This window comes from Etheostoma spectabile, unplaced genomic scaffold (genome assembly GCF_008692095.1).
Source record: "Etheostoma spectabile isolate EspeVRDwgs_2016 unplaced genomic scaffold, UIUC_Espe_1.0 scaffold00008300, whole genome shotgun sequence".
In the NCBI taxonomy this organism is placed as follows: domain Eukaryota; kingdom Metazoa; phylum Chordata; class Actinopteri; order Perciformes; family Percidae; genus Etheostoma; species Etheostoma spectabile.
The window spans coordinates 6,953-25,000 of NW_022603582.1; the positions used below are offsets into that span (position 1 = coordinate 6,953).

The following is an 18,048-nucleotide window of genomic DNA, read 5'->3' on the forward strand; positions in this document are numbered from 1 at the left end:
CGGCTGATCTAACCCGGCTGATCTAACACGGCTGATCTAACCATGCTGATCTAACCCGGCTGATCTAACCATGCTGATCTAACCATGCTGATCTAACCCGGCTGATCTAACCATGCTGATCTAACCCGGCTGATCTAACCATGCTGATCTAACCCGACTGATCTAACCATGCTGATCCAACCCGGCTGATCTAACCCGGCTGATCTAACCCGGCTGATCTAACCATGCTGATCTAACCATGCTGATCCAACCCGGCTGATCCAACCCGGCTGATCTAACCATGCTGATCTAACCATGCTGATCTAACCCGCTGATCTAACCCATGCTGATCTAACCCGACTGATCTAACCCGACTGATCCAACCCGGCTGATCCAACCCGACTGATCCAACCCGGCTGATCCAACCCGACTGATCCAACCCGGCTGACTAACTCGGCTGATCTACCCAACGACTCTCTATAACTCCCTATTACTCTCTACGTCTTTCTACGACTTTCTACGTCTGTTTACGACTTTCTACGATTTTCTACGTCTCTTTACAACTTTCTACAACTTTCAACGTCTCTCTACAACTTTCTACGACTTTTTACATCTCTCTACATCTCCTTAAATCTCTAACCCGGCTGATCTACCCGCTGATCTAACACGGCTGATCTAACCATGCTGATCTAACCCGGCTGATCTAACCATGCTGATCTAACCATGCTGATCTAACCGGCTGATCTAACCATGCTGATCTAACCCGGCTGATCTAACCATGCTGATCTAACCCGACTGATCTACCATGCGACCACCCGGCTGATCTAACCCGGCTGATCTAACCCGCTGATCTAACCATGCTGATCTAACCATGCTGATCCAACCCGGCTGATCCAACCCGGCTGATCTAACCATGCTGATCTAACCATGCTGATGATCTAACCCGCTGATCTAACCCTGCTGATCTAACCCGACTGATCTAACCCGACTGATCCAACCCGGCTGATCCCCCGACTGATCCAACCCGGCTGATCCACCCGACTGATCCAACCCGCTGACAACTCGGCTGATCTAACCCAACGACTCTCTATAACTCCCTATTACTCTCTACGTCTTTCTACGACTTTCTACGTCTGTTTCCGACTTTCTACGTTTTCTACGTCTCTTTACAACTTTCTACAACTTTCAACGTCTCTCTACAACTTCTCTACGACTTTTTTCATCTCTCTACATCTCCTTAAATCTCTAACCCGGCTGATCTAACCCGGCTGATCTAACCCGGCTGATCTAACCATGCTGATCTAACCATGCTGATCTAACCCGGCTGATCTAACCATGCTGATCTAACCCGACTGATCTAACCATGCTGATCCAACCCGGCTGATCTAACCCGGCTGATCTGACCCGGCTGATCTAACCATGCTGATCTAACCCGCTGATCTAACCGGCTGATCTAACCATGCTGATCTAACCCGACTGATCTAACCCGGCTGATCTAACCCGGCTGATCTAACCATGCTGATCAAACCCGGCTGATCTAACCCGGCTGATCTAACCCGATGATCTAACCCGGCTGATCTAACCCGGCTGATCTAACCATGCTGATCCTAACCCGTCTGATCCAACCCGGCTGATCTAACCCGACTGATCTAACCCGACTGATCTAACCCGGCTGATCTAACCCGGCTGATCTAACCATGCTGATCTAACCCGACTGATCTAACCCGGCTGATCTAACCCGACTGATCTAACCCGACTGATCTAACCCGGCTGATCTAACCCGGCTGATCTAACTCGGCTGATCTAACCCGGCTGATCTAACCCGGCTGATCCAACTCGGCTGATCTAACCCGGCTGATCTAACCATGCTGATCTCACCATGCTGATCTAACCCGGCTGATCTAACCCGACTGATCTAACCCGACTGATCTAACCCGGCTGATCTAACCATGCTGATCTAACCATGCTGATCTAACCATGCTGATCTAACCCGGCTGATCTAACCATGCTGATCCAACCCGGCTGATCCAACCCGGCTGATCTAACCCGGCTGATCTAACCATGCTGATCTAACCCGGCTGATCTAACCCGGCTGATCTAACCATGCTGATCTAACCCGACTGATCTAACCCGGCTGATCCACCCCGACTGATCCAACCGGCTGACTAACTCGGCTGATCTAACCCGGCTGATCTAACCCGACTGATCTAACTCGGCTGATCCAACCCGGCTGATCTAACCCGGCTGATCTAACCCGGCTGATCTAACCATGCTGATCCAACCCGGCTGATCTAACCCGGCTGATCTAACCATGCTGATCTAACCCGACTGATCCAACCCGGCTGACTAACTCGGCTGATCCAACCCAGCTGATCTAACCTGGCTGATCTAACCATGCTGATCCAACCCGGCTGATCCAACCCGGCTGATCTAACTCGGCTGATCCAACCCGGCTGATCTAACCATGCTCATCTAACCCGGCTGATCTAACCCGGCTGACCTAACCATGCTGATCTAACCCGGCTGATCTAACCATGCTGATCTAACCCGACTGATCTAACCCGGCTGATCTAACCATGCTGATCTAACCCGGCTGATCCAACCCGGCTGATCTAACCCGGCTGATCTAACCCGGCTTATCTAACCATGCTGATCTAACCATGCTGATCTAACCATGCTGATCTAACCCGACTGATCTAACCATGCTGATCTAACCCGGCTGATCTAACCCGGCTGATCTAACCCGGCTGATCTAACCCGACTGATCTAACCCGACTGATCTAACCCATCTTTATCTGCCTCCGCAGTGGGAGAATGAGCAGCTGCACAGCCTGGAGGAGAGGGGGCGTCTGCTGCTCTCGCTGCAGTTCCTGCCCCCCCTCGGGGGGGAGGAGAAGGACGTGGACGGAGGGGGTGAGGGGCGCCGCAGCGGAGGTCTCTGTGTCGGCGTGAAGCGCTGCGCCCACCTGGCCGCCATGGACGTCAACGGCTTCTCCGACCCCTACGTCAAAATGTAAGAACATCGTCATCTTCAGCGTGATTTATTGGTGTGTGTGCGCGTGTGTGTGCGCGTGTGTGTGCGCGTGTGTGTGCGCGTGTGTGTGCGCGCGTGTGTGCGCGCGTGTGTGCGCGCGTGTGTGTGCGCGTGTGTGTGTGAGAGAAATATTAGACTGGCATGTTCAACTGAGGTTTTTAAATCTCTTACTTATATGTAGATTTACTTATTCAGGGCTGCGTGCGAGTCCTCCATGGTATCTCTGACTCAGATTATTATTCTAAGTGTGTGACAACATTATGGGATGGATCCCTACAGAGATAGACCTTTTAGTTAAGGAGGAAGATCCTTTTAGTTTAACATGAAACAGAAATCACCATCACCAAACCCACCAGACTCCATGTAAATAATCCCTACTTTTAGCGTGTATAGAGCAGCATATCTCCACCAGACTCCATGTAAATAATCACTACTTTTAGCGTGTATAGAGCAGCATATCTCCACCAGACTCCATGTAAATAATCACTACTTTTAGCGTGTATAGAGCAGCATATCTCCACCAGACTCCATGTAAATAATCACTACTTTTAGCATGTATAGAGCAGCATATCTCCACCAGACTCCATGTAAATAATCACTACTTTTAGCGTGTATAGAGCAGCATATCTCCACCAGACTCCATGTAAATAATCACTACTTTTAGCGTGTATAGAGCAGCATATCTCCACCAGACTCCATGTATATAATCCCTACTTTTAGCGTATATAGAGCAGCATATCTCCACCAGACTCCATGTAAATAATCACTACTTTTAGCGTGTATAGAGCAGCATATCTCCACCAGACTCCATGTAAATAATCACTACTTTTAGCGTGTATAGAGCAGCATATCTCCACCAGACTCCATGTAAATAATCACTACTTTTAGCGTGTATAGAGCAGCATATCTCCACCAGGCTCCATATAAATAATCACTATCAAATTGGGAGCATGAATTATGTAATCCACTCAAAAGATAGCATTTTAGCATGTTAATGTGAGCCCTTTGGATCTGTAAAGTAAAGCTAAAACTATGGATAAATGTAGCTGAGTAGAAGTAGAAAGTTGTTTGAAATAAAGCACTCAAGTAAAGAACAAGTGGCTCGAACTCTGCATGTGATTTAAGCTTTGTGTTTCCTCGAGGGATGCTGGCTTTGAGCTGCAGTATTTTTCTCTCCGTTGCACGCCGTGTGAATGCAAACGGAGCGTGAGCCAGAAGGAGAAGGCGACTGACAGCTGAGCGGTCGAGTGAACTCTGAGCCAGTTTTAGAAATCCCTGCAGAGGCCGGCGTCTCTGCACGCTGTCCACGGCTCGACATCGGCCAATAGGACGCTTTGATCATCTCCGAGGACGTCGAGTCAGCGTCGTCCACCTGCTCATCTCTCCTCCGTCTGGCTCTGGTCATCTTGTTGTTTAGTTTCTAAAGAAGCTGATGGCAGTGATTAGCTGGATGGAGGATAGAATGGAGGATAGAGGATATAACAGAGGAGTGAGGATGGAGGATAGAGGACATAACAGAGGATGGAGGATAGAGGATATAACAGAGGAGTGAGGATGGAGGATAGAGGATATAACAGAGGAGTGAGGATGGAGGATAGAGGATATAACAGAGGAGTGAGGATGGAGGATAGAGGATATAACAGAGGAGTGAGGATGGAGGATAGAGGATATAACAGGAGTGAGGATGGAGGATAGAGGATATAACAGAGGAGTGAGGATGGAGGATAGAGGATATAACAGAGGAGTGAGGATGGAGGATAGAGGATAGAAAATGGAAGATGGAGGAGCAAGGATGACGATAGAATAGGGGATAGAGGATAGAATGAAGGATGGAGGATAGGATGGAGGATAGAATAGAGGATGGAGGATGAAGGATAGAACAGAGGAAGGAGGAGCGCGGATAGAAGATAGAAGATGGAGGATGAAGGATAGAATAGAGGATAGAATGGAGGATGAAGGATGGAATAGAGGATAGAATGGAGGATGGAGGATGAAGGATGGAATAGAGGATGGAGGATAGAATAGAGGATGGAGGATGGAGGAGTGAGGATGGAGGAGTGAGGATGGAGGAGTGAGGATGGAGGATAGAGGATGGAGGATAAAATGGAGGATGGAGGATAGAGGATGGAGGATAGAATGGAGGATGGAGGATGGAGGAGTGAGGATGGAGGAGTGAGGATGGAGGATAGAATGGAGGATGGAGGATAGAGGATGGAGGATAGAATGGAGGATGGAGGATAGAGGATGGAGGAGTGATCTCCGAGGAGCAGTGAGCTTGGACAGAGAGCAGGTTGTCTCCCCACAGCCAGTGCTGAGTGGTTGAGGGGGTTTGCTTCCTTGCTCAAGAGCACCTTGGCAGTGCATCTCTCAGCTTAGTTTTCCTTCCTGTGTTTTCCCGCCCTTGTGATTACCTGATGTCTCCCAGCCCTTGTCTCTCCTCTCTCCCACCTGTCCCCCTCATGCTTCCCACCTGTCCCCCACCTGTCTCCCAGCCCTTGTGTCTCCTGTCTCTTGTTACCTGGTTGTCCTCTGTAATCAGTCCTTGTGTCCCCGTTGTCCTGCGTCAGATGTGTGTGTCTGTCTCCTGTGTGTTGTGCTGTTAGCCTCCCCGGTTCCTGTTAGTGTTCCCGTGCTTTCTGTTTTTTATGTTCTCGTTCTTCCTGCCTGTTTCCAGGACTCCTTTTGTTTTGTGCATTTTTTGGCTTTATTAAATCTTCAAAGCCACCCTCAGTGTCTGCCTCTGCGTTTTGGCTCCGTGTGTGTGTGTGTGTGTGTGTGTGTGTGTGTGTGTGTGTGTGTGTGCTGCATTGTTGTAAAACTGATTAATTATGAACTACTCTTTCATTAATGAGGATTAACACGGCAGGATAGCGTCGCCCCGCGCCCTCAAACAATGCTTTAATTAGGCACGCCGCATCGTTTCTCATGTAATTCCACGGTGTCGTGTCTCCAGTTATTAATGGCGTTGTAATTAAAGCCCGGGGCGAGGCGGGACGCCAATATTAGGCTTTTTATTTAAGTAAACGTCAGCAAGTCACAGACTCCAACTCTCAAAGATGCACGTACACAGTGGAGTTCAACTTTAGTTCACGGATCTACACTTAGAAATCTTATTATCTATCATAATCTTATTATTACTTTTAAGATTATTTGTAGGGCTTCTTTAGGCCCTCAATGATAGGACAGCTGAAGACATGAAAGGGGCGAGGGGGGGGGAGACATGCAGCAAAGGGCACAGGTCGGAGTCGAACCCCGCGGCCGCTGCGTTGAGGAGTAAGCCTCATATATATATTATATATATATATATATATCTATATATATATAATATATATATATATATCTATATATATACACCACACACACACACACAACACAGACACAGACACACACACAGACACACACACACACACACACAGACACACACACACAGAGAGAGACACACACACACAGCACACACACACACACACACACACACATACACACTCACAACAGAGAAACACACACACACACACACACAACACACACACACACACACACACACACACACACACACACACAGTGTCTCTCTGAACATCAGACTGTGTTTCTTCTAGTCTTCTAGTCCTGCACCGGTCAATATTTCTGTGAACATGGTACCATGGTTACCTTTGAAACAACTCCTTATTCTTATTTATATATATATATATATATAATAATATATATATATAGATATATATATACACACACACACACACACACACACACCACACATTAGATGAAATACAGTTGAAAACCTCCATGCTATCCTCCACCTATCATGAACCACTCCAGCTGTCAGGGCCTAACCCCGCCCAGTTGGAGTGCTATGGGGGGCGGGTCTTGGTCTTGGCTTGGGGTTAGTTGGTAATTTGGCGTCCAGGGATGCCGTGTGGTCTCGCCAGACCTTCTTCCGGGGGGCTTTGGGGGAAGGTCTGGCAACGCGAGACTAGGCCCTGGCGGACTTTTCCATCGTAGAGTTACAGATAAATCCAAATTAAAACACACTAATGTTCCTTTTCATCTCGTTCAGATACCTGAAGCCCGACATCCTGAAGAAGTCCAAACACAAAACGGCCGTGATGAAGAAGACCCTGAACCCCGAATTCAACGAGGTAGGAACCAGCACCCGGCTAGAGCTGGGGCAGTTCCCAGTGTTGCTGAGCGACTAATGGTCTCAGACATAATTATCAATACATTTATTTCTTTCAGTCAAATATTGTAAAATGTTATTATAACTTACAGTTTTGAACTAATTTGGTTGCAGTTCCACCAGAGTTCCACTGGGGGGACCGCGATGGTCCAGTGCAAAATGAATGGGAGTCAATGGAGCTAGCTGGATAAAATTATCTCTCTGCCTGATTGCCGTTGACAAATCTCAGATTTGAATGTAGTTTTTGCAAGTTCAACATGGATTATAGGTCAAAAGTTGAATGAACGAGTACTGATTGGTCGGTGACCCCCGTCAGACCCCCGTCAGACCTCCGTCAGACCCCCCTCAGACCCCCATCTGTTATTAAATCTGTGTCTCCACCTGTGTTGGTCTCTGCAGGAGTTCTTCTACGAGATCTCCCTGTCGGAGCTCACCAACAAGACTCTGGAGGTCACGGTGTGGGACTACGACCTGGGACGCTCCAACGACTTCATAGGTGAGACGCCACACAATACACACACACACACACACAGGGACGCACACTACGCTTGTTACACACACAGGGATGCACACTATGCTTGTTACACACGCAGGGACGCACACTAGGCTTGTTACACACACAGGGATGCACACTATGCTTGTTACACACACAGGGACACACACTATGCTTGTTACATACACAGGGACGCACACTATGCTTGTTACACACACAGGGACACACACTATGCTTGTTACACACACAGGGACGCAGACTATGCTTGTTACACACACAGGGACACACACTGTGCTTGTTACACACACAGGGACACACACTATGCTTGTTACGCACACAGGGACGCACACTATGCTTGTTACACACACAGGGACACACACTATGCTTGTTACACACACAGGGACGCACACTTTCCTTGTTACACACACAGGGGCGCACACTATGCTTGTTACACACACAGGAATGGGAGAAGACCCTCTGATTGGCTGATTGCATGTTACCCAGAACACCCCTCTGATTAATGAAGACTCTAAGTCCAACCCCTTTAGGACCATGCGCCCGGTGCAACAACCCTTTTTCCACCGTCTAACCAGCAAAAAGCGGATTCGGACCCGCCCTGAACGCACCGGCGCCCTGAACGCACCGGCGCCCTGAACGCACCGGCGCCCTGAACGCATCGGCGCCCTTAACGCATCGGCGCCGGGCGCTCAGATTGTTAACATAGGGCCCTCTGAGTTTTATAGTTGAGTCCGAGGACGTAGTCAGAGGACAGGAGGACAGGAAGCGTCTGGTCCAGGATCTAACACCTGCTGCTCTCACCATCTGCAGTACTCTCCGTTTCATAATCTCTCTGTTTACTACGGATGTAACACTGGAAACAAAGAGCTCGCAACTATCTCTGTGCCCAAAAGTGTCCAAACAAAGATAATCAGAAAACGGTATATCACTGAAAACACCAGTGACACATTTATACAGCTTTTCTCCTCCACACCAGCCCTCTCTGGGCTATCAGTCAGTGAGCTTGTAGATAATTTCAACTGTAAAATCACAAATGTTATTGATGCCATTGCTCCCACTAAGGTCAAAGTTGTATCTGGTAAGAAAAGATCTCCATGGAGAAATGTCCTACTGGTGAGACAGAAAAAAGAGAGTGTAGGAAAGCTGAACGAAGGTGGCGAAAAACAAATCTCCTGGTCCATTATAACTCCTATAAAGAGAGACTTCGCATTTATAATTTGGAACTGAGGAATGCAAGAAGGTCCTTTTTCTCTGATATTATCTCTAGAAACAATAATAATTCCCGTGCTTTGTTTGCTACTGTTGATAGGTTAACAAACCCTCCAGTACCAGTAGCATCTGAACTTTTATCTACCAAGGCCTGCAATGACTTTGCCTCCTTCTTCAAGACAAAATTCAGAAGATTAGACAAACAGTCAGTGCCTCCATATCAAGTCCAGGATATGTGTTGTCACAGTGTTCAAGCAAAAATAGTTCCAATATGACAGAATTTCACACGATCAACCATACAAACCTGGAGGACATTATCAACATCTGAAAACCTCGACCTGTTGCCTTGATGTTCTACCAACGGACTTTTCAAAAATGTTTCCAATTGTTTGACTTCTGATCTTCTACAGATTGTGAACACATCTCTTCTTTCAGGTATCTTTCCACAGGCCCTGAAAACTGCAGTAATCAAGCCACTCTTAAAAAAGAACACAACCTAGACAAGTCACTAATGAGCAACTATAGGCCAATATCAAACCTTCCGTTTTTAAGTAAAATCATTGAAAAAGTAGTCTTTCAACAACTCAACCATTTCTTGTCACTAAGCAACAGTTTTGATACCTTTCAGTCGGGTTTCCGACCACACCACAGCACTGAACGGCTCTTGTCAAAGTCTTTAATGACATCCACCTTAACACAGATAATGGCAAAATTTCAATCTTAGTATTACTTGATCTCAGTGCTGCATTTGACACGGTCGACCACGATATACTACTAGACCGATTGGAAAACTGCGTTGCCTTTCTGGCTCAGTACTAAACTGGTTTGATCCTACCTAAAGAATAGGGATTACTTTGTGTCTATAGGTAATTATGCATCTGAGCGTACAAATATGACGTGCGGAGTTCCGCAAGGCTCCATTCTGGGGCCTCTTCTGTTTAACATCTACATGCTTCCACTGGCTCAGATTATGGAGAAAAACAAAATAAGTTACCATAGTTATGCGGACGACACACAAATTTACATAACCTTATCGCCAGGGGACTATAGTCCAATACAAAAACTGACTAAGTGCATCGAACAAATTAACGGCTGGATGTGCCAGAACTTTCTGAAATTAAATGAAGGAAAAACTGAGGTGGTGTTTTTGGAGCAAGAGAGGAACGATTAAAAGTCTGCGCTCAGCTTTCAAACAACAATGTTAAAACAACAGACAAAGCCAGAAATCTTGGTGTAGTCATGGACTCAGACCTGAACTTTAACAGCCACATTAAGGCAATTACAAAGTCAGCCTACTGTCACCTTAAGAACATATCAAGGGTTAAAGGACTTATGTGTCAACAGGATTTGGAAAAACTTGTCCATGCCTTTATCTTCAGTAGACTTGACTACTGTAACGGGGTCTTTACAGGTCTCCCTAAAAAAATCAATCAGACAGTGCAGCTGATTCAGAACGCTGCTGCTCGAGTCCTCACTAAGACCAAGAGACTGGATCACATCACTCCAGTTCTGAAGTCTTTACACTGGCTTCCTGTGTCTCAAAGAATTGATTTCAAAGTACTCTTGCTAGTTTATAAATCACTTAACGGTTTAGGTCCAAATATATTGCTGATCTGCTACTACACTATGAACCACCCAGACCTCTCAGGTCATCTGGGACAGGTCTGCTTTCTGTCCCCAGAGTCAGAACTAAACAGGGTGAAGCAGCTTTCAGTTTCTATGCTCCTCATATCGGAATAAACTCCCAGAAACCTGTAGATCCGCTGCTACTCTCAGTTCTTTTAAATCAAGGCTGAAGACCTTTCTTTTTGATGCTGCCTTTCTTTAATGACTAATCATTTCTTTAAATTTCTTATGCTGCACTGTAAATTTTATTCTTGTGTTTTATGTTTCTCTTTGTTTTTAACTGTCTATTCATGTGTTTTACCGGTTTTTTAATGCTTGTGATTTTTAACTGTTTTTACTTGTGTTTTATCTGTTTAACTGATTTTGTGTAAAGCACTTTGAATTGCCTTGTTGCTGAAATGTGCTATACAAATAAAGCTGCCTTGCCTTGCCTTGCCTTGCAACAACAAAGAAGTTGATATTACATCATCACTGTGGACATTAGACGAGCTGCAGACACCCCCCCCCCGGACCCCCACTGGCTCGTTCAGCTCCCCCCCCCCCCTCCATTACATGTACTGCTGGAGATATTATCTGCACGTTCGCTTCTTATTCCTAACATTTTATATATATATGTGTTTGTGTGTGTGTGTGTGTGTGTGTAGTGTGTGTGGTGTGTGTGTGTGTGTGTACATATATATGTGTGTGTGTGTGTAGTATATGTGTGTGTGTGTGTATAGATAGATAGATAGATAGATAGATAGATAGATAGATAGATAGATAGATGTATACATCACATACCTGTCCTTATCGTGGCAGTAACAGCTGTTCTGATTGGTCTCCCTGTCCAGGCGGCGTGTGTCTGAGCTGTCACTCCCAGGGCGACGCGCTCCGTCACTGGACGGACTGCCTGAAGAACCAGGGCCGCCGGGTGGAGCAGTGGCACATCCTGACCAACGAGCTGCCCCGCACCCTGAGCCACGACTGAGCCGCAGCGGGGGGGCAGGGGGCCGGGGGCCGCAGGGATCCTCGTCATGGGACGGCCTCGGAGCATCTTAACCACGGGGATCTGCAGTAACGGAGTTTTAGGACCGGCGGCGGGGGGGCCGGGTGGAGCCGGAGCGGCGGGGTGCTGCTCGTGTGCCTTCATTAGTGATCGCTGAGTCATCCTGAAGAAGAGCACGGTCATTACGACATTAGCACCAAACCACAACACACGAAACTGAAAGTACACAGCTGTACACGTCCCACTCGCACTGGAAATTAAATTGCATGTTTTTGTTTTTTTACAAGATGCAGATTCTCCAGACCAGGTCCTTTCTTAGACTTCACGTCCCAATTAATTATAAAAAGTAGATCTCTTTCTTTACTTTAACCCTCATGTTGTCCTCGGGTCAAATTGACATGTTGTCCTCATGTTGTCCTCATGTTGTCCTCATGTTGTCCTCATGTTGTCTTCATGTTGTCCTCATGTTGTCCTCATGTTGTCCTCATGTTGTCCTCATGTTGTCTTCATGTTGTCTTCATGTTGTCCTCATGTTGCCCTCATGTTGTCCTCATGTTGTCCTCATGTTGTCCTCATGTTGCCCTCATGTTGCCCTCATGTTGTCCTCATGTTGTCCTCATGTTGCCCTCATGTTGTCCTCATGTTGTCCTCATGTTGTCCTCATGTTGCCCTCATGTTGTCCTCATGTTGTCCTCATGTTGTCCTCATGTTGTCCCCATGTTGTCCTCATGTTGTCCTCATGTTGTCCTCATGTTGTCCTATATCAATGTCCTTTTTAATTCCCCAAAATAACATGATTGATTCCAACGCTCTTTGCCAAGTACAAATCTCTACTTTCATTAATTTTGGGTCTTATTCTATTTTATAGCATTGTAAAACAAAGTGAAGTGTTGTTGAAATAGTATTGAGTAAAAGTTGACATATTCCAGTCTGTGATTATCATCAACATCCATTCCTTTAGTTTTAGTCTCAATAATTCCTAATTTCTGCTTTTCTAACTCAAACATTAGGTATGATTTCCTATAAATGAGGTTTATTTAATATAAATTTGAAAAATAACTAAAACTAAAGTTAATAAGTTAGTGTTACATAGTGTTGAAAAAGTAAAAAAGTGACAAACATTGGAAAAAAAAAGCGTCAAGTGTTGAATAAAGGGACAAAAACATAAGAAAAAGTTAAAACATTGATAAAAGTGTTGTTGATTTTCAACTTTGACAGGATGACATGAGGGTTAAAGAACGTGACTGTTTATGTGTGTGTATAAACAACAGAGACCTAAAATATTTTTTTTTTCCTAACATGGGCCCTTTAAGTTCATAATGACGTCATCAGGGACGTTTTGTTACGTTTCCAGGATGAAAACTGTCACTCAGAGTTTCTCTTGAGCACAAAAATCCTTTCACGTGATTACCAGAAAAATAAAATCCCCCCCCCCCGGTCCCTTTGGATCACACGTATCGAACTCAAGGCCTTTGATTTCCATCCATCTTCATCCCCTTATCGAGTCTCGGGGGCAGCAGCTCCAGTAGGGGACCCCAAACTTCCCTTTCCCGAGCCACATCAACCAGCTCCTACTGGGGGATCCCGAGGCGTTCCCAGGCCAGGTTGGAGATATAATCTCTCCACCTAGTCCTGGGTCTTCCCCTAGGCCTCCTCCCAGCTGGACGTCCCTGCACCTAGTCCTGGGTCTTCCCCTAGGCCTCCTCCCAGCTGGACGTCCCTCCACCTAGTCCTGGGTCTTCCCCGAGGCCTCCTCCCAGCTGGACGTCCCTCCACCTAGTCCTGGGTCTTCCCCGAGGCCTCCTCCCAGCTGGACGTCCCTCCACCTAGTCTTGGGTCTTCCCCGAGGCCTCCTCCCAGCTGGACGTCCCTCCACCTAGTCCTGGGTCTTCCCCGAGGCCTCCTCCCAGCTGGACGTCCCTCCACCTAGTCCTGGGTCTTCCCCGAGGCCTCCTCCCAGCTGGACGTCCCTCCACCTAGTCCTGGGTCTTCCCGAGGCCTCCTCCCAGCTGGACGTCCCTCCACCTAGTCCTAGGTCTTCCCCGAGGCCTCCTCCCAGCTGGACGTCCCTCCACCTAGTCCTGGGTCTTCCCCGAGGCCTCCTCCCAGCTGGACGTCCCTCCACCTAGTCCTGGGTCTTGCCCGAGGCCTCCTCCCAGCTGGACGTCCCTCCACCTAGTCCTGGATCTTCCCCCGGAGCCTCCTCCCAGCTGGACGTGCCTGGACCACCTCCCTAGGGACCCCCCCAGGAGTAAGGTTCCCAGTAGACTTTGGCCCGCCTATTTTAGTAGTAATTTCAATTTTTTTCCAACCTTTTTGCCCCTTTTTCCAGTCTTTTTTTGGTCTGTTTTACGTTTCGATGTCTTTTCATGTTTGACATTTTCGGGGTCTTTATTTCCACCGAGCTGTAAGTGAGAAGATGTAATGAGTCATGCAATAATATCGTAAAATATGCCTGACTTTTACGATGAAATAATAGCATGTGAATAACCTAAATATGTCCCTGATGTGGCGTGGCCCTGCGTGGAACAGACCTTTTTCACAGCAGACATTTCATAGGCAACGCAGGACACACTAATATATACTCTCTCCATAAAGAGCAGGTCTAGACCAGGACTCTGGGATGTTATTTATCTCCCGGGTCTTTCCATAAAGAGCAGGTCTAGACCGGACTCTGGGATGTTATTTATCTCCCAGGTCTTTCCATAAAGAGCAGGTCTAGACCAGGACTCTGGGATGTTATTTATCTCCCAAGTCTCTCCATAAAGAGCAGGTCTAGACCAGGACACTGGGATGTTATTTATTTCCCAGGTCTCTCCATAAAGAGCAGGTCTAGACCAGGACACTGGGATGTTATTTATTTCCCAGGTCTTTCCATAAAGAGCAGGTCTAGACCAGACTCTGGGATGTTATTTATTTCCCAGGTCTTTCCATAAAGAGCAGGTCTAGACCAGACTCTGGGATGTTATTTATTTCCCAGGTCTCTCCATAAAGAGCAGGTCTAGACCAGGACTCTGGATGTTATTTATTTCCCAGGTCTTTCCATAAAGAGCAGGTCTAGACCAGAAAGTTAAATTCCAGCTGCTTTTCCTACTCTAACGAGACAAAATGGCTGCTGTGAAGAAGGTCCTCTGAGTGGGACACTCCTGCTTCTGGGGCTCTGTAGCGTTCTGATTTTGGGGACATGAAAAAATACAAAAATATGTAAAACAGCTTCCAAGTGGGAACAACCCTTAGTTCCCTTCATGCAGGGCTGTAGTCAAGACCACCTTAGTCAAGTCAAAAACCAGGACTAGTCAAGACCGAGTCCAAAGAGGTTAGAGTCCAAGTCAAGTCGAGTCCAAAAATGTTTGAGTCCGAGTCAAGTCGAGTCCAAGACCAGGACTAGTTGAGTCCAGGACAAGACCGAGTCCAAAAAGGTTCGAGTCCGAGTCAAGTTGAGTCCAAGACCAGGACTAGTCGAGCCCAAGTCAAGACCGAGTCCAAAGAGGTTCGAGTCCAAGTCAAGACCGAGTCCAAAGAGGTTTGAGTCCAAGACAAGACCGAGTCCAAAAACGTTTGAGTCCAAGTCAAGTCGAGTCCCAGACAAGTCCAAGACCAGTATTAGTCAAGTCCAAGACAAGACCGTGTCCAAAAAGGTTTGAGTCCGAGTCAAGACCGAGTCCAGGACTTTTAAAAGGTCTTATGCATGACAGTATCAAGACAATCATTTTGGGTGTCACTTTCCCTCCAATATTATTATCAACATAACAAAGACACCTGGACTCGGTCCAGACCAGAAGCAATATCTGGCAAGACCAGCGGCCGAGACCGAGACAAGTCCGAGTCCACAGAAAAACGGTCTCGGACTCGAGACCGGACTCGAGTCCTACAGCCCTGCCTCCATGTCTCTGCTCTGTGTCCACGGATCACATTTCTATTGCACTCCTCAGCGAGCCTGAGAGACGGACGATGACTTGTCGGACTGGTTCTTCCTCGGTGTTGCATGATGCAATATGTTGATATACTCTTTATATCTCTATACTCTATGCTGCCTGTTTTCTATGAGTCGACGTGTTGAGACCTGATTCAGGTTCACTGTGTTCTGGTTCTTCTCTTTATGCACGACCAAACGTACGAATGTGCTTTCTATACGATGTCGTTGGACTTGTTGTTTACACGGATCTCGTGCTTTCCGGTTGTTTCTATTTCTATTTCTATCAGCTGTTTTATGTACGATGACACAATAAAAGTTGGAATGCCACACGGACAGAGAGAGGAGGGAGTCTGGTTTGTGTGGTTTCACAGTGTGGATCACTGCTGCCCCCTGCAGACACTACAGAGTACTGCAGCTACGATACAGAATACTACAGCTGCAGTACAGAGTACAGAGTACTCCAGCTGGAGTACAAAGTACTATAGCTACAGTACAGAGTACTGCAGCTACAGTACAGAGAACAGAGTACTGCAGCTGCAGTACAGAGTACTACAGCTGCTGTACAGAGTACAGAGTACTAGAATTTGCTTTGGTCCTGACCCTGGACCTGCTTAGGTCCTGACCCTGGATCTGGACCTGCTTCAATAACCGTAACACAAGACAAATGTCTCCTTCAGACGTTATGACATTGTCCTTGTAGAAGGACTACAAGTCTCTCCTTCAGGGAGGACACATGGATGGGATTTTAAAACTCATACAATATGAAAAGCATTGGGAACAACTACAGCTAAGGTACAGAGTACTACAGCTACGGTACAGAGTATTACAGCTAAGGTACAGAGTATTACAGCTAAGGTACAGAGTACTACAGCTACGGTACAGAGTACTACAGCTAAGGTACAGAGTACTACAGCTACGGTACAGAGTACTACAGCTTTAAAGAGTAATTCCGTTTTTTCTCAACTTAGACCCTATTTTCCCATGCAGAACAAAACAGTTCAGATGGTTATTATCAACAAGCAAATGGCACCAATTTGTTGTAAAATGAAACCTGCAACATGGGCGTGAAGGGTTGAATCTGATTGGTCGCTGGGCTGAGGGGTGGTAGCTTACCTGCTTCATGAGTGGCTTAAAAATTTGGGGGAAAAATTTCAAAAGGCTCACAAAAGGTCGACAAATGTTGGAAATAAAATGACAAAACATCAGGGAAGTCACAAAAGTGTAAAAATAAAAATAAAGAGTTGATAAAGGTTTTCATTCATAATTGTGACTGGAGGAGGAACAAAGGGTTAAAGTCTTTTGGGGGAGTTTCCTCCGACAGCCTTACCAGAATATTTGTTGTCAGTGTTGCGTAAGAGCCCCCAGGCGCTCTGCAGGGCTGTTTCCCAGGCGCTTGTTTCAGCCGAGTTTGGGTGAGTTTGGGTGAGTTTGGGTGAGTTTGGGTGAGTTTTCCTTCTGCTTCTTGGTGTTTTTCTTTATTGGGCACGCCGTCACCCAGCTAACAATTTTTGGTTCCCAGAACGTTCTGAGAACGTTCTTTTCGGTTGTGGGAACGTTCCCTGAAGGTTTGTTTTGGTTGTAGTTGGTTGTCTGCTGGTTAATTGGAAGGTTTTCTTAACGTTCCGGGAACGTTCGTTTTGGGTACAAAACGTTCTCTAAAAGTTACAACATTTAGCAAACGTTAGGGGACGTTCCCTTAACGTTGCAACCTTTAGAGAACGTTAGGGGAACGTTCCTTAACGTTGCAACCTTTAGAGAACGTTAGGGGAACGTTCCCTTAACGTTGCAACCGTTAGAGAACGTTACGGAACGTTCCCTTAACGTTGCAACCGTTAGAGAACGTTAGGGGAACGTTCCCTTACGTTGCAACCGTTAGAGAACGTTACGGAACGTTCCCTTAACGTTGCAACCGTTAGAGAACGTTACGGAACGTTCCCTTAACGTTGCAACCGTTAGAGAACGTTAGTGGAACGTTCCCTAACGTTGCAACCCTCAGCGAACGTTACGGAACGGTCTCTTAACGTTAGGGGAACGTTCGCTGTCCCAGAACGTTAAGAAAACCTTCCAATTAACCAGCAGACAACCAAACTACAACCAAAACAAACCTTCAGGGAACGTTCCAGAACGTTAAGAAAAGCTTAGATTCCCCTAACCTTTAAACTAACACCCATACTCTTTGTGTGTGTGTGTATGTACTGTAAATACACACGTACATACATACAAAAGTTATTAGTAGGAAGGAATGAACAGGCAAACTTGATGGCATTTCAAAACTTTAATATTCAAACAACTGAAAAAAATACAACAAAGATAAGGATGTAGTGCAAGATGCATAAAGATATTTGTAAAGTGTGTGCAAAATAAGTCACAAAAACAATATATATTAATAAAAAAAATTAAAAAGGGGCTCCATGGCTCAGTCCTTCTCAGCTGGCCTATAAAGAAATAAACAAAAGTTAGACATGTAATACTAAGAATGAACACATTGACAAAATAATTTTTTTGATGAACTTTATTATGAACATAACGCAGAAGAACTTCAGTTTACCGTCTGTGTGGGGCAAACTCCAGAACCAATCAGATCCTCCGCTTCTGCAGCAGTCAGCGCAGGGACGTTATC

At 46.3% G+C, this 18,048-nt stretch overlaps 1 protein-coding gene and 1 long non-coding RNA gene across 2 annotated transcripts; one reads left to right on the forward strand and one right to left on the reverse strand.

Moving 5' to 3' along the window:
* Window positions 1–2,786: 2,786 nt before the first annotated feature.
* Window positions 2,787–12,079, forward strand: LOC116678837 (double C2-like domain-containing protein alpha; the record flags this gene model as incomplete). The annotated part of the gene is given in 4 exon segments (XM_032508564.1): window positions 2,787–2,992; window positions 7,062–7,143; window positions 7,581–7,677; window positions 11,358–12,079. Coding segments are annotated over 4 exon segments (522 nt in total), but the record flags the coding sequence as incomplete, so codon positions are not given.
* Window positions 6,907–17,169, reverse strand: LOC116678841 (uncharacterized). Its single transcript, XR_004329403.1, has 3 exons — window positions 17,160–17,169; window positions 13,688–13,693; window positions 6,907–6,977 (listed from the first exon to the last, which is right to left on the reverse strand). It is a non-coding gene; the product is annotated as an uncharacterized LOC116678841 (long non-coding RNA).
* Between the last annotated feature and the right edge of the window lie 879 nt (window positions 17,170–18,048).